This window comes from Phodopus roborovskii, unplaced genomic scaffold (genome assembly GCF_943737965.1).
Source record: "Phodopus roborovskii unplaced genomic scaffold, PHOROB, whole genome shotgun sequence".
NCBI classification, from domain to species: Eukaryota; Metazoa; Chordata; class Mammalia; order Rodentia; family Cricetidae; genus Phodopus; species Phodopus roborovskii.
Genome location: NW_026126567.1, coordinates 10623300 through 10639809, shown reverse-complemented (window position 1 = coordinate 10639809; position 16510 = coordinate 10623300). Strand labels below are relative to the sequence as shown.

The following is a 16510-nucleotide window of genomic DNA, read 5'->3' as shown; positions in this document are numbered from 1 at the left end:
TAGTAGAGTTTGTTTGTAGCCTGTAGCCTGAGTTTGCTAAAGTATTTGTTGCATTTAATACAGGGCTGTTTGGTTTCGGTCTGCTGCTCCCAGATCTTGTGGTTTTAGCAGCCCTGTGCCCCGAGAATCCCATAAATCACTCCATGCTCTAGGATCCCAAGCACAGCTCAGTGGGGGAAGCAGATAAGCAGCTCTTCCAGCTGCCCCGCCCCCAAACCCCTCTGGCCTTTGTACCCTGCCTCCTCCAAGCAGAGAGTAGGGAGGGGCACAGAGGCGGAATGCAGGGCAAACTCAGGTGCTTTCAAATCCCCCGAGCCTGCTTCTACAGGAAGGGCTGAATTGGGCCCAGATCTGTCATGGTTGAAACTCCAAGCAAGTTCACTTTACCTCGCCACAGAAAGAAAGGCAGACTGCGGGGGCGGGAAGGAAATGTTCCCCATGGCCACCCACCAGTCAACGTGCTCCTACCTGCTCCCTCGTCCCCTTCCTCCTCCCCTGTCCATAGTCGGCTGTGCATCTCACCAACTCTGCGTTTTCCAAAAGGCCCAAGAATATCAAATGGGGCCCCGGTGAAGGGGGTGTGGGTGGGGAGGAAGGGGGCGCGGCCGTTGCAAACAGCTCCCTTCTGCAGCTCAGGGCCCAGGTTAAGTAAGTATCAGTGCACCACCGAGTATCCATCCTCCTCCTCGGAGCCCGGTGCAGGGGGGCGCAGGGGAGACGGTGTAGTCCGAGCCGCATCGCTGTCGCCCTCATCCGGCTCAGCCGGGTGTAGGTGCGTGGCGAGCTCCTGCAGCACCGCCGCGCGTCCGATTTGGTCGTTGCGCCGCTTCTCCATGATCAAGTCCTCCAGGCTCTGGAACTCGAGAGTGTGGCTACGTTGAGCCGAGAGCTGAATCTGCAATCGGTAGGGCTGCTTGCCGATGCGCAGCTCGCCACCGATCTTGAACTCGCGTTTGCCATAGCGGCACCAGGCAGCAAAGCTCTCCGAGTTGCGCCAGCTGAGCTCGCGCTCCTTGGCGCCCACGTGCGCCAGCGCGTTGCGCACCACAGCGCTGGGGCTCAGAGGCTTGTAGCGATATAGATCGTTGACCACGCGGCCGCGCCGACCCTGGCTGGCGTCGGTCAGGAAGCTGTTGCTCACCTCCAGGCGGTGCAGGTGCACTACCTGGAAATTGCCCACATAGACAGCCCAGTGCGGGTACTGCGCCTGCGACACAAACTCCACGAGGTCGCCCGGACTGCACTTGTTGAGCAGGTTCTCGGGTGTGTAGGTGCTTAGCGCCGCCGACCCCGGCGCGAAGCTTTTCTGATAGATGCACTCGTCCCGATAAAACACCGAGCATTCCACCTCGTGCTGCCGCGGGTCATAGGGCTGCGGCGGGGGCAGGGGGGGCCGGTCTCCCGAGTCCGGCAAAGCTCCGCCATCAGGGCCCTGGGGCGGTGGCTGCGGTTCCACATCCTCGTCATCATTGGAGAAAATGTAAGAGACTCCTATGCGGGGCCCATCATCTCGGTCCACGCCGGTCGGGTCGGCCGTGGGAACTTCCTTGTAACTTAGGTGGGTTAATTTCTCCACCTGATTGCCCATCACGCAGGGGACACTCGTTCACAGGACTTCGAGAGGAGAAAGCGAAACCACCACCAGAGTCATTGGCACTGGTCCCGGGGCAGGGGCCAAAGCCACCTGTTGGAAGAGGAGGCAAGAAAAAAAAAATGTATTTGTAGGTGCCTCTCAAGGGAAAGACGTTTTGTTCTACAAAAAGAACGGGAGGGGGCTGAGCACCTGGAGCCATTTTAGGGGGAGTCTAGGGTGCGAGCTTCGTCGCGTCTCTCCACCTCCAGGGTCACATTACCGGAGACACGGCCACTCCACTGCTCCCCAGCCGCTAGCTACCACCTGGCCCAGGCCAAAGCCCATTGCATCAGCTGTTCCTACAGCTTCCGCCCGCACCCTACCTGCCAACCCTGGGCAGGAGGCGGAAAGGAAATGGAAACTTTATTCCAATTCCCTTCTCTTTCCTAACTTCCCCTCCCACTCCCGGTCCTAACTAGTCCTTAGACGCCCCGCAATGCCCGCATCCCTTAGGAACCAGAGAAACTCCCGCGGCGCGGCGCGCGCGGTGAGCCACCCCACCTGGCTCACCTGCGACAAGTCCTCGCTGCCGCTCGCCGGCCCCTCCCCCGCGCGCCAGCCCTGGGGTTCGGATTACCTGCGCCGACTCAATCGCGGAGAGGTGGGAGCCCTTGGGGACCGGGAGGGGCGCCCTGCCGCACCCTGGGACTTCTAGGGCGAGTTGGCAGGCGTGGGCTCCACAGTGCCTCCTCTCCCGACGCGGACAGGGGCGAAGGCAGGCAGCAGCGAAGGACGCATTTCTCTCCTTCCCGCCCCGCGCGGCTGCGTAGCGCCCCAAAAAACTAAAAACGGGGGTGGGGTGGAGTAGGGGGCAATGCCTGTTCACGCTCGCTGCCGTGCAACCCCTCCCGCAGATCTCCCGGAAGGTGGAACACGCGAAGAGGAAAGCAGGAGGAGGTAGCTGGGTTTCCCGGGGTCCGCAGCTCCCGCTCGGGCCGGGCGAGCAACAAGCGCTGGAGCGGGAGGGACGGGATTGTAGATCCGGCTCCGGGCTCCCGGGCGGGAGCGCAGCCCTTGGCATTTAAAGAGACAGTCGCTGGTTCGGGGAGCTCGGGTTTTCTTGCACCAGGCTTTGCCTCCCGGAGCCCCGCCTCCTCCCCGCCCACTGGAGCTGCACCGCCCTTCCAGGGCCACGCCCCCTCCGTAGCGGGTTTAAATCCAGCTGGTAAATAGTGTACCCACCGCCAGAGCCGGCTTCCTGCACCGCCCAAATCTGCCTTCCTTCCTGTTGGGGAAATCTGAGAAGTTGGAAGTTAAATGCCACCTGGAAGTAAAGAAATGCGAGAGGCCAGGAGAATTTGGAGCTTCTTCCTCGTCGCCTTCCATTTCTTCCTAGCTGGAGTGTATAAAGAGGAAGGCACTGCCTTTTATTATGCAGAGCGTATTTGTGACCTAAAGGATTCTTTCTATGCTGCCACAGCTCAAGCAATGTCTCGGCTAAGACCTGTGTTTCCAGAGCAAGTAATGTTTTGTGACAGTAGGAAACAAAATTTCTCTTTTTCAGAACGAGGAACCAGTATGAAGCAGTTTATACTGGCTGGCTCCTAAGGTCCATGGTGATACTAGGTGTCTCTTCAAGTGAAGCCAAAGTTAACTTCAGAGACTTCTTTGTTTCCAGATTTTGTTTTGTTTTGTTTTTTAGTCTAGTGGTGAGAGAAATTATGCAGAAGCTGGATGGGGTGTAGAATCGCTTAATTGTCCTTAAATTAGAAACAAATTAGCAAAGACTCCTGGTGAATATATTTCCTTCCCCCTGACTTAGAGGGAAATGACATCCCTCTTGCTAATAAACCTCCACAAAAGGATACTTTTCCTCCTACTGGGTTCATCTCTCTACCCCAGACCTAAACTAAAGTGAAGTGATCTTTGCTTTTTTGGTTTGTTTGTTTGTTTGTTTGTTTGTTTTTTCAAATAATAAGTCAGAGCGGCTGGTGTAGGATCCTTAGTGTCACTCACAATGAACAAGCTTAGGAAACACCAAACCAATTCTCAATGCAACCCAAGACCTGCACCTTGTTTTCCAAAGACCAAGTTTTTCCAAGTAACATTATTATTTATTCATTCTGTGTATGCGAACCCGTGGAATACACTAACACTACCATGATCCGGTTTAGTGTGAGACAGCAAACAAAAATCAATGTACTTATGTACCTTTAAGCCAGAGAAATCAATATTGTCAGGGCAGTGATGGAAATTAGGCCTTCAGCAAGCCTAAGATCACAGTATGAGCTAGACCAAAAGAGAGATTTGTGTGTATTCTGAAGATTTAATTCCAGTGTTTTTCTCACTGACTGCAGGTAGATGAGGTTAAGAGAAGGTTCTTAGACCTTAGCATAAGATGCTCCAGGGCTCACTCTTCCTACCTTATGAGCAGAGAGAGAGATGAGTGTTCCACTTAGAACTTGTCTGCTCAATGGTGAAAGCTACTGTCAGATACCGCGGGCCAGTTTGGCCCTGCATGACACTGGGTGGGTTGGCTGGAGATGAAATCTATAGAAGGGACCAGTTACATAGAAGACTCCTGTCAGCACCCAGGGGTCAAGTCCTGATGGGCAAAAGAGCTGGACTTCATGACTCTCATTCTCTTATTATCTCAGTGGTGGTTCAGCTATTCAGCTGACCAACTAAAGTCCAGAGGTAACAGACATCACATCATCTTATCTGGTAGTCATTCAGTTAATAAGTGTTTAGAAGATAGTGGAGGGGAAATTTTCCATAGACCAAGGACTACTTCCTAAGGGCTGAAAACAGTTCCACGATAGAGTGCTTGCCTAGAATGTGGGAAGCCCTCGGATTTACCCCCTCCCCTTCTGTCTGTCTGTCTCTCTCTCTCTGTCTGTCTCTGTGTCTCTCATACACACACACACACACACACACACACACACACACAAAGAGGAAAGGAAAAATATAAGCGATTGGTTTTATGAGGCAACCAGCATGTGATATCTTTGATAACCAGCCTCTGGTGCTGATTTTTTTATTAATATTTATATTTATTAATGTCTAGGGATCAGGCTCCATCTGGCCACCTAGATCACTGGGTCAGAGGTTACACAAAAGACTCCAAAAAAAAAAAAAAAAAGGCTTTGTTCATCTCAAATAATTTTTTAATAAAATTGAAATTATTAGATTTATTGGGAATCCTTAGGATATAAACCCATCAGACCCATTACTCAGAAAAGATAGCAACAAAAAGATAGAGTTGAGGTGGCTTGTAGCAGTTCTCAACCTGTGGGCCACGACCCCATTGGTGGTCATATGGCCCTTTCACAGGGGTCTCACTCATATCAGATACCCTGCAGATCGGATATTTCCGTTATGATTTATAACAGTGGCGAAAGTACAGTTATGAAGTGGCGATGAACGTGGCCGGGGGCCACCACCACATGAGGATCTGTACGAAGGAGCCGCAGCATCCAGACTGAGAACCATTGCTTCAGAACTGAGGCGGTGGTTAGAGGCTGCCTTACAAAGGTGCACTCCGTAGTTGCTTCCAGTCCAGTCCTGTGGCCCTGCCTATGGAGGTCTCCTGCCTGGCCCTAGAAGTCTCTCTGTTTGACCCCCTTTCCCACACAACATACACATACCTCATACCTTATCACTTGAATATGTAAAATTCAGCTCACAATTATATGTGGTTTCCCATTGTTTCCTAATTCATGTATTTACTACTTATCTATTCATTATTTGTGGTAAAGAGGTTTGAACCTAGGTCCTTTTGGTTTGTTTTTGGGGGGACAGGGTTTCTCTGTGTGGTCCTGGCTATCCTGGAACTAGCTTCGTAGACCAGGTTGGTCTTGAACTCACAGAGATCCACCTGCTTCTGCCTCCTCCTGAGTGCTGGGATTAACTGTTTGTGCCACCACCACCCTGCAGGCCCATGCTTTTTTATTCTCTTATTTTAAAACAGAGACGAGAATCTATGATATTTAATAGATATTGGAGTATCCCCTTTCATCCAGCTAATATCAATTACTGTGGCCTTTCCATCTTAAATGGAGGAGTGTGATAGTCTGAATGCAATTGGCCCTCATAAACCCATAGGCACTACTAAGCGTGGCTTTGTTAGAGTGTGGAAATGTGTCACTGTGGAGGTGGGCTTTGGAGTCTGATATATGTTTAAACCATGTGCAGTGTCTCAGACGACTTCCTGTTGCCTTCCTGTCAAGATGTAAGAACTCAGGGCTGGGGAGATGGCTCAGGGGCTAAGATCACTGACTGATCTTCCAGAGGACCTGGGTTCAATTCCTAGCACCCACATGGCAGCTCACAGCTGTAATTCCAATTCCAGTGGACCTGACACTCTTGGCAAACAGCAATGCTCCTCCTCCAGCACCATGTCTGCCTGTGTGCGGCCAAGCTTCCCATCAGGCCTGTAACGCACTAAACCTCCAAACTGTTTCCTGCTGTAAGAGTTGCCATGGTCATGGTGTCCCTTCACAGCAATAGAACACTGGCTGTGACAAGGAGGTGTGTGATAAATAAGCATGTGAATAGAAGAAGGCCTGAGAGCAGGCCCCTGAGGAGTGTGAAGCAGCACCCTGGGTTGAAATAGCCATAGTGAACAGAGAGAATGACAGGGAAGTGGCCTACTCTACAAAAGACCTTCCAAGAGGACCCTCAGAAACTGAAATCCGGGCTGAGACCTGCAGGATGAGAAGGGTTGGCACTGGCATCTTCTCCCGAAGGAAGACTGAAAGCAAAAGCCGGAGGTGGGATACAGCCAGGCTGCTCAGGGAAGGGGGAAACAAGGCTGAGCCTGGAGCTCACAGCAGGCAGGCCTGGGAGATTCTGATAGAGACAGACAAGCCTGGGGTCTCAGCTTGCCCCTCAGGCCACCCAGGCCTGCAGAACAGGAGAGGAGCAGGTGCTGTGAATGACCTAGACGTGAGAAGGAGATAAACCTCATGAACCAAAAATGGAGTCAGTGACGCCCCCTCAAAAGTGGCCGTTGTGTTTGCATTTGGGTTTTCTGCAGCACTTTGTCATTCTACACAGTAACACAGATTTCATATTCTTCATACCTCCTCGAGAAGAAATTAAATAATTAAAACGTTAAATGAAAACCAGCGAGCCTCTCTCAGGGTCCCTGTCTAAGCCACTGGGGATGGACTGAGAATCGACCTTTCTACCCCATGAGGCCCCCCGGAGTCTGATGCTGCCAGTAGGGTGAGCGACTGGGTGGAAAAGCATGACCCACACAAGAGTGGGTCCGTGAACCACGTGGTTAGGTAATGGAGACTTCTGCCTGTCCCCAGGCAGGGCCTCAGGCTCACAGACATAATAGCATTTTCTGAAAAGCAGCTCTCTCTATACCAGTGTACATCCCAGCTCCCCTAGTCTGATCTCTACCTATTTCCCCTGAGGGGTTCTGGCCATCTTGGAAAGCGAACAGAGGCAGAGTAGAGCCAATTACTTGTCATTCCTCGTGGGTGCCAAAGGTTTGATGTTAGAGTTGTCTCTCGGTCTCACTCGAGATGTTCACGGGATAGCTGTGTGCAAAGGTACTCTGTAAATCCAAAAGGTCATGTGCACACTGGCCATGGTTCATGACCCCTGTGAAGACCAGACTCCCTGTAGGTAGTAGGAGGACAGCCACCTGCTGTGGGCCTCATTATACTGACTCTCCATGCAGTCCTGATGTTTGTGTCTCCCCAGTAAGCTTACTAAGTCCCAAGAAAGTTTGAGTCCTACTCATTATCAAGGAAGAGGTCTGAAGAGGCAGTATTCAGGTATGAACCTGACTGCCTTCATGCCTGGTTTTCACACTGAATCAAAGAGATTGGGGTAGGGCTGGAATGCTCCCATCCTGTGTGTGTTTGTTTTGCCTGAAACCAACAGATCTGAGGGACAGCTCGTCTGGGTCTGCCAGGAACTTGCATGGTTTTAGCCCTGAACATTTCCTGGCCAAAGCAAATGGTGACAGTGGTTATCTTGGGTGCCTCCCTGTTTTGGTCATTGTTGTCCCTGAATGAAGAGCTGTTGTGAGAGCTGAGTTGGGCACGTTGCAGGGATGGGACAAGGTGGGCAGAGAAAGTGTGAGAGTTGGGTATTCAAAGACCTCACTGTTTATTAATAGGCCTCATGCAGGGCCGAGACGAAGTCATCCAACCAAAGAGTCTACATTTTGAACAACACCCCTTCTGGGATTTCTGCTTCTAAATCCCATTCTCTGGGATAGGGGATAGGTTCTGCACCGACCTCACCTGAGAGTTACTGATTGACAACAGTGTTCCTTCACCTTCCAAACCAGTCAGACTTTGGCTGCAAAATCCGCATAGGAGTGTTCCACATCCACACAACCCCCAGATTAAAGAGAGAAGTACCAGAGAGTTTCTGTTTCATGTGTCCTCACATCACCAGACCATACTCTATCCAGCAGGATGAGCAGGAGCTACTCTGCATATGGACAGGGGTAAGGAGGAAGACCCTTGAGAAGAGGCTAGGAACTGCACCTGAGGGCTGGGCCTCGAGCCACCCAAGCTCCCATCCATGTATGTCTGCTGAGAGAGAAGAGATGGAGCTGGCCCCTCCGCCCCCACTGCTTCAGGGGGCCCTGTGATCATATTGTCGATGTGGCTGAAAGTGTGATTTGTGCTCAGGAGGCTGAGCTTGTAGCCAGTCTCCTGCAGGAGCCTCATGAAAGATGCATTTCACCAGGCGGTTCCAGGGGAGAGAGTGGCTTAAATTACAGCTCTCTGAATCCAAATATTGGCATATCTACAAATCCAAATGTGAGGATTAAAAAAAAAATCTAAATTCCAAGAATCTTATTCTGCACTTCTTGTGTACAAAAGGGAGGAAGGATGAGATATTCATAAATGAGAGACTGTCAATAATCAAGGGCTTCCGAGAGCACATCCTGCTTCCTGTTCCCTTTTGCTTCCCTCGTGCATTCTTCATGCTTCAAGGACACAGGCTGTGACATGAAGCTGAAGATAATGTTTGTTCAGTGTGACACTCTTGGCTACAGGTAGGGCAGGGTGCGCAGCATGTGTGACACAGGAGGGTTCAGGAATCTACAGGACCAATCCCTGTCTGCCCTCCTCAGTCCTCTTTCCCTGGCCTAGGATGAAGGCTTCTTATGGATCGGTAACTGTGCTACCATCATTCTCAACCCAAGTTATTTTTGTGCTTAAAATCCTCTCATGACTCCCCATCTGCCTTAGAGAGGGGCAGGGAGCTCCTACCATAGTCTCCAAGGTCCATCAACCAGCTCTCTTCCCATCACCTCAAGATAAGATGGCCCTTCGTTATGCCCCATGGCAAACATGCTTGTCTTTCAGAACTTAAGTTTTTCACATGCCTTCTGCCTTGGGTACTCACCGTTTACACTCTTCATTAAGATGGCAGCTTCCTGATATATTATTTACCATATATGGTATATTATTATATGCCAACCCTGATGATACTGTTTAAAAGCCCTCAGTGTCTTTTCATACATGCTCTTATGACTTGAGGTGACTTAGATGTCCTTCTGAGGACCTCTGTGTCCGTCGCTTGGTCATGCATATTGAAGTAATGGCATCTTTAAAATGTGAGACCTCCTCAAAGATGTTTGGATCATTGGTGTCACTTCCAGGGGAAGGAATTATGATAATTCTGGATTCCTGATTAGTTTCCAAGAACACAAATTATTAGGAAAAAGCAAGCCTGAACTCAAAATCTCTGTTTGGCTTCTTGTCTCATCATGTGATCTCTCTCCTGCACATGCCACACCTATTGTAATGTCATCTACCACGAGGCATGTGGTGGATGTGGATACCATGTTCTACCTCCTCTAAAACAGTAAATCAACCTTTTCTCTTCATAAGTACCCAGCCACAGGTGTTTTGTTACACCCATGGGAATGGAGAAGCTTGCTCTGTTGCTGTTCTGTTGTACTTAACCTTCTTATTCATTTCCTTTTACCACTTTGTGCAATTTAGTAACTTTTTCTGGTAGTTGTAATAATACTGTGTGAGGCGGCACCTTTGGTAGATCCCATGGCAGGAGAGGGACAAATGGCGGGTAAGAGACAGACAGAGACCTGCAGACATAAAGCTTATTGGGGGAAGGTGAAGGAGTAAGGGAAGGGAAGAGAGGGGGGAATGCCTCCACAGAGGAAAGGCAGAAAGAGAGAGAATGTGAGCAGATCTTGCCTCTTAAAGGGACCTTTACAACTGCTTATAGAGCCAGGGTACTGCCTTCCATTCCAAGTCCCCAAGGGGTGGGGCCAGGTTTGTATTTGCCTGGATGCTAACAGTTGTCATCTCTTGCATAGTATAAGCTCTGAAAGTTACTGGTCCTTGTTTTGTTTACTGGGGTACCTTCAAAATCCTGAGAAAGTTCTTGGTGTACTCTAGGCTCAGTAAACTATAGTTGAATGAATAACAGAGTATTTTTCGGGGCCATCTCTATTCATCTTCACAGCAGTCTTCATGGTATGCCTTCCTTTCAATTTATAGAGAGAATACCAATTCTAAAATGTACTAAGTGCCTATATTGTGACCAGGACAATAGTCTAGACATTTGGGCTTCAGACAGGTCTTTGAATTGGATGCAGGGGCATTGTGAAAAATATAACCTTGTTCTACCTTGCACGGTATCCATCAGTTGGGTATGGCTGCTGGGTATCTGACTTGAAATGTGTCCCCAATGCATGGTGAGCAGTGAATTCTAAGATGTAGTAGAACAAACCAAACAAAACACAAAACTTTGTATATTTACTGCATGTTAAAATGGTGATAATTAGGTTTTATGTTACACAGAATATATTACCAAAATCAATATCCTCTGCTTCTTTCTTTCCCCTTTGAAAATGTGGTTGCTATAAAAATGTAGATTATGTCTGTGGTGTTTGTGTGTTGGACTGCATTCCTCTAGCTATTTTCATTGCTCTTCTGGTTTGTCTCCAAGGGCATTCTCCTCAGACTCCAGAAAAGGATGGTGTCCTTGTCCTTCCTACCAGAACCGGATGCATAGAATGCACCAGGTTCCAAAGGTACCAAAATACCTGCCAAAGTCAGTCTGATCTTTATAAGAACATTGGATGAGAAAGTGTGTGTGTGTGTGTGTGTGTGTGTGTGTGTGTGTCAGGGGTGGGTGGGGGTTTGGGGGTGGGGGTGATATTAAAGGTATACAAACAGAAAGTCACTTCTCACAGTTCTGTCTCAGAAATCTGAGATGCAATGTGTGTTAGTTAGTTTGGGTTGTTTGTTTGCTTTTTTGTCTACTTGACACAAGCTATGGCAATCTGGGGAGAGGAGACTTCAACTGAGAAAATGCCTTCATTTGATTGGCCTGTGAGCAAATCTATTGGGCATTTTCTTGAATAATGATTGATGTTGGCAGTGCCACCCCTCAGTAAGAAGAGAGCAAACTGAGCAAGCCATGAGGCTAACGCCAGTAAGCAGTTCCTCCAAGGCAGTGATAACCTGTGGGGGTCAAATACCAGATACTCTGCTTGTCAGATACTTACATCATGGTTCATAACAGTAGCAAAGTGACACTTATGAGTAGCAGTGAAATAATTTCATGGTTGGCGGGCCACCGCCATGTGAGGAACTGTAAGTGTTGGGGATTAGGAATGTGGAGAGCCACTCTCTGTGTCCTCTGCTTCAGTTCCTGCCTCCAGGTTCCTACCGTGAGTTGCTACACTGACTTCCCATTGTGATAGACGGTCATCAGAATGTGTAAACCAAGTCAACTCTTTCTGGTGTTTCACCCCAGGATGGGAAACAAAGTAGGACCAGGAGCCAGCATGGCAGGCCATCTTTTGGGTTGCAGACTGCCATCTTCTGGTTGTCCTTCTTAAGGCAGATAAATGGCAAGAGAAATGTCCCGAGTCTTGCTCCGTGGCCCTAATTCCATACATAAAAGTCCAAGCACCTCCCAAAGTCCGTGCCTCCAACACCATACATTCTGAAGACTAACACCTAAATCCTCAACGTTCTGCCTGCAGCAGTTCTCTGGGGAGGTGGTTAAGTGAGGAGGGTCTCCCACTGGGATAAGGTTCCTGAAGCTGCCCACAGCATTTAGCATTAATGCAATTGAGCATGTTCAACTCCCTGATGACTAAGTGACCAGTTGAGTAGCATTTGGCTTCTATGTGAAAACACTTATGGAGACTACAAATTGACCTGATAATTTTTTTCCCACCCTCCCTCTCTCCCTTCTTCCCTCCTTTCCTTCATCCTCCCTTCTTCCCACCCCCTCTGCTCCCTCCATCCCCCCTCCCTCTCTTTTTCCTTCCCCTCATCTTTTCCCCCTCCCTCCCTCCCCCCTTCCATCTTTTTCTCTCTGGCTCCCTCCCCTCCTTCTGTCCTTGTCCATCAGCAAGCTGCCAGTCTGGTTTCTCCCTGACTCTGTATGTGCTAGGTCACCATGAACCTCTTTATTGTCCTGATGGAGTGGTGATTCTGAGCCTGTGAACTTGAGGTTCACACTTTGAAGATGGTAACAAGTAACAGCAGCTAGTGACTTTTAGTGCTGCTGTATCCAGCACCCTAAGAGCTCCATATGCATCCTCGCCCTTGCATGGGAAACAGATTGTTATTGCCATTTCTTCATTTTACAAATGAGAAAAAAAGGGGGAAATGGAAGTCGCTCATCCATGGGCACACAACTAGCATTTTGCATGGCCCAGATCAGATATCAGGCAGTGTCTTGCCTTACTTCTGGGCACCTCACTTCAGCCCACACACTACCTGCAACTAGTGAAGCCGAGGTTCTCTGCCTTCATACTTCTAGCCCTGATTGGATCCTTGGGTAAGTCACCTTCTCAGCCCCTGTCCTCTGCCAAGTCTAATCTTTTCCTGTTTTTTTAACCTCATTTCCTCCTGGTTTCCAGGCCAGGCCCTGCTTTCATGTTCACAGAAAGATCACGGTTATCTCAGGCCTTAACAAGGTTGTTTTTAGGACCGCCTGCCCTGAATCCCTCACATTCCTAAACTGAATGCTTTGCATTCTTTATGCCTCAATTCAAACCTTCCCTGCATCAGACACACCAGCATCCTATCAACCTCACTCTTCCTCTGCCCTTTATCTCTTACATAGATAGCATGCACTGGGAGGGGGGGTTGGACTTTCTTATGACTCTGTGTTACTTTCCCTTCTAGAAACCAGCCTTGAGGTAGCTGGGTAGCTTACTGGTCAAGTGCTTGCCTACCCTATGAGATGCCACATTTGCGCCCCCATCTTCCAGTGTAGTAACCTCCACGTTTTAAATGCTTAATAAATGTATGCAGTGTAAATGAATCTTTGGTTGAGCTCAGTAGTCTACTCTGGGGCATGGGGCAGGGTAAGATAGTACCTTCTTCAGACAATCATACTGACTTTCATGTATCAATCACTTTTGCCACACTGATGTGTTCAGGGGAACCAGGAGAACGTGAACAAGGATGGGAAAATAGAGAATGAGGGGTGGGTAAGGGAAGAGCAAAGTGGGGAGGGGAGAGGAGATAGGAAAGAGGGAGGGAAGAGGCAAGGATGGAAAGCAGGGAAGATGGATAGAAGAGAGAGGGGGAGGAAGGGAGGGAAGGAAGGAGGAAGAGGAGAATGGTGAGCATGTATTACAAATAAATATTCAAAAAGGATTTTGCTGAAGTTGGTTCTGTTGGGAGGTAGTTTTCTGAGTGACTTGAATGAGGGGTGGGGAAGAGCTCTTGCTGCCAATAGCCAGGACTTACCTTTGGTCTAAGGTGAGGGCCTGTGTTCTGTAGTGCAGTCCGATAGAATCTATCAAAAGGAAAGCAGCCATGTGCCATCATGCCTGAAGTCACTGAGCTACAAAATTAATCCGGAGGAGGACAGAAACCCAGCCCTGCCCTGTACGACTCTCATTCCCATCATGCCAAGTGGCACTTGGTGATCACTACACATTTTGAAGTAACAGATTAGTGATGAAATTATGGAAACCAAACAATATTTAGGAATGGAATCAAAATCATAAATATTAAAGCTGTATACACTGTACATTAGAATCATTTTTATGAGAGTATTTTCAGAGAAGATGGGCATGCGACTCTGTGTTGAGTAGGGACTACCATCGAATTTGCTGGGAGCCAGAGCAACACCAAGGCAGCCTAAGTGATTCATGATCTCTCTGTGTCCCCCTCCCCCATCTTTTCCTTTAGATACCAGATTCAGGGTCTCTGGTCTTTTGGGCTCTAAAACTTACACCACCATTACCCCCATCCTCATCTTCAGGGTTTGGATTCAGACTATCACACTGACTTCACTGACTCTGAGACTTTTTGAGCTGGACCAAACCACATTACCTCCGCCCCAGGGGCCCAGCTTAAACACCACCTACCCTGGTGAGGCAGAACTGAAAGGCACAGAAAATCTTAGGGGTGTGAAAAGTGAGGAGAAAATAATAATAATAATAATAATAATAATAATAATAATAATAATAATAATAATGCCCTCTTTCTAGAATCCATTTGAAGCCTTTGCCAACAGCAAAGCAAACACCCTAGCACAATTAACAAGTGGTCATAGTCTTTGTCCCTCCCCAGTCATGAGCAAGCACTTTTCTGTGAATCATACCAGAAAAAGGACATGAGCCAAACCCTTATGTAGTCCCTTATGTAGCTTCTGAGGAGTCACCTCCTGTATCTACCAAAAGGGAAAGAGAATACAAAAAGGAGATTCTTCAAAGCCTTAGACGAATAACCTGAGAGCCAAAAGGGTACAGAAGGCTGACACTAAGACAATCAATTGCTTCCTCCTTTGACAAAGTGGTACTTGAATGAAAGCGAGGACACGAGCACTCACTCCTAAGTTTTTATTGTAGATGTGAGGGAGAGAACAACCAGACATCCAGAAGGGTCCAGTCTGAATGGGGCCAGCAGACCAAACTGGGCCTTGAAAGGAGAAACAGAGGAGGAGAGGGAGAGAGGAAGGGAAGACAGAGGGAAGAGGGGAGATGCAGAGAAGCCAAGAGTGAGCCAACCAGAAACCAAGAGAGAAGAACCAAGGGCATGTAGCCCAAATGGCTGAGTTATATAGGAACCAGAGATGCTGGGAGAAGGGAAGGGAAGCTCAGTGGTGGAGAGGGTTTGGGAAGGGGGTGGGGGAGGAGACGTGCTGTGGAGTCAAGGCTTTTGTAATAGGTAGTCACTTTGAGCCTGGGCCTTTGGTATGTTAATAAGCACCTCAGTTAGCCATAGGCCCCAGGGTCTTTGAGACCTAACAGTTTCCACACTTGGGCGTGTCTTGATTCCCCTACTCTCCCTTGAGACACATACACTCTCCTCTTAGGTGTGCCTCATTTTCCTGAGTGCCTTCCTTTTAACCCTCATGCTTAAGTCCATATTAAAATATCTTTGTGCATATGCATGTAACAACAATTAGGGAGGAAGAAGGCCACACATTTGAAAGAGAGCAAGGAGGGTATATTGGAGGTTTGCAGAGAGGAAAGGGAAGGCGAAAGAAAAATTATATAATCCCATTATAATCTCATAAAGTGATAAAACTATATCTCTAATAAAATCATCTACTTTTCTTGATTATCCTAGCTAGCTCTGAATTCCTCCACAACTTGGATGCCATGATCCTGGTTTGACCTGAGTTGAGGTTCCTTAAAAGCTTGGTGTGACACCCTCAGTATCAAGGGTAGCAGACATGTGTCTCCCCCCCCCCACACACACACTACTGACATTAGAACTTACCAGTCTGTATCATTTTTGTGAATCTGTTCCCCTAATGCATCCCGTGGTGTCTGTCTGTGTGCTTATCTACCTTCTCAGCCACCCAGCTGTCGCTTCTTGTCTTGGTCTCTGTGGAGAATCCTGATGAAGAAACTGTCCCACGACTGGTGGTTTAACAGAATGTGGACCCAGTCAAGACTAACGCTGAGCCACTTGCACGGGACACCCTCCTACTCTAGCCAGTGTCCATCCTAGTATTGTAACAAATCTGTGACATGAAAGAGCTGTTGTGCAAGCCTTCCTTATTCCTCATCCTTCTCAGACTCCAAGCAATCTGTGCTTCACCCAGGACAGCCAACTCTACAGCTTCTGCTGGGGCCTGAGAGTTCAGCCTACCCATGGAGATTTCAGAAACAGACTGAGGGGTGATGACCCCATTGGGACACGCAACCTGACCTTTCTATATGAAGATTGCCTGGAGTGGGATGGGGTGGAGGGTAAGCCAGTGATCCTGACTAATTTGACAAATGAATTAATTAATTACTAAGGGAGGGTGTGAATCATTAGATCTCTGGAGGCATGACAACACAGATAAACAAATTGGATTTCAGTGTGCTGTCCCCAATCACTGGATTCCTGCAGGCACTTACACAAGATGCCAACCTGAGCATGAAGGAGTCTGTCTGTTTGCCAAGGTCAAAAAGGATCCCTGTTCCTAACAGCCAAGTTCCCCTCACCCAGTGGCATACCGATTACTGTGAAAATTGTCAAGGACCAGATCCATGTTCACCAAAGGTTGGTTAGCTGCTTCCTGTCATTATCCACAAGCCGCAGGAGGGCTTGGCTTCTTCATTCGTTATGTAAATGTCTTAAAGACAGGATCCAGCAGACTTGTTTGGAATACCTTCCTCTGAATGTCTCTAGTTAACTAGATTTTTGTTGGACTGGAGTTAAGTAAAACCTGCATAGTTGCATCCTTCCTTATTGAAAATCTTCTAAACTGTGTTAGTTCGCATACCTGCCTGAGATCTTGAAGTAGAATGAAAATAATTGCATTTTTGCTTCATGATCTGGTATCTTGCGCTGCCCTGAGGGCACCATCCTGCCTATCTATGAGGATTAAAATTTATATGCAGTTACAAAATTTTGTGAGACATCCGTCCCTTCCTGCTCTGAGTTGAAGATGAAACCTATGGGTCTTTGTGGAAACTACAGACCCTGGCCTTCTTAAATTACATCCAGC

The 16510-nt window shown here is 48.4% G+C and overlaps 1 protein-coding gene across 1 annotated transcript; it reads right to left on the bottom strand.

Moving 5' to 3' along the window:
• Positions 1-374: 374 nt before the first annotated feature.
• Positions 375-2411, bottom strand: Lratd2 (LRAT domain containing 2). The gene is made up of 2 exons (XM_051202522.1): positions 2211-2411; positions 375-1684 (listed from the first exon to the last, which is right to left on the bottom strand). Exon 2 carries the CDS (start codon positions 1586-1588, stop codon positions 656-658), a length of 933 nt encoding a protein of 310 aa, XP_051058479.1. The 5' UTR covers positions 1589-1684; positions 2211-2411; the 3' UTR covers positions 375-655.
• Between the last annotated feature and the right edge of the window lie 14099 nt (positions 2412-16510).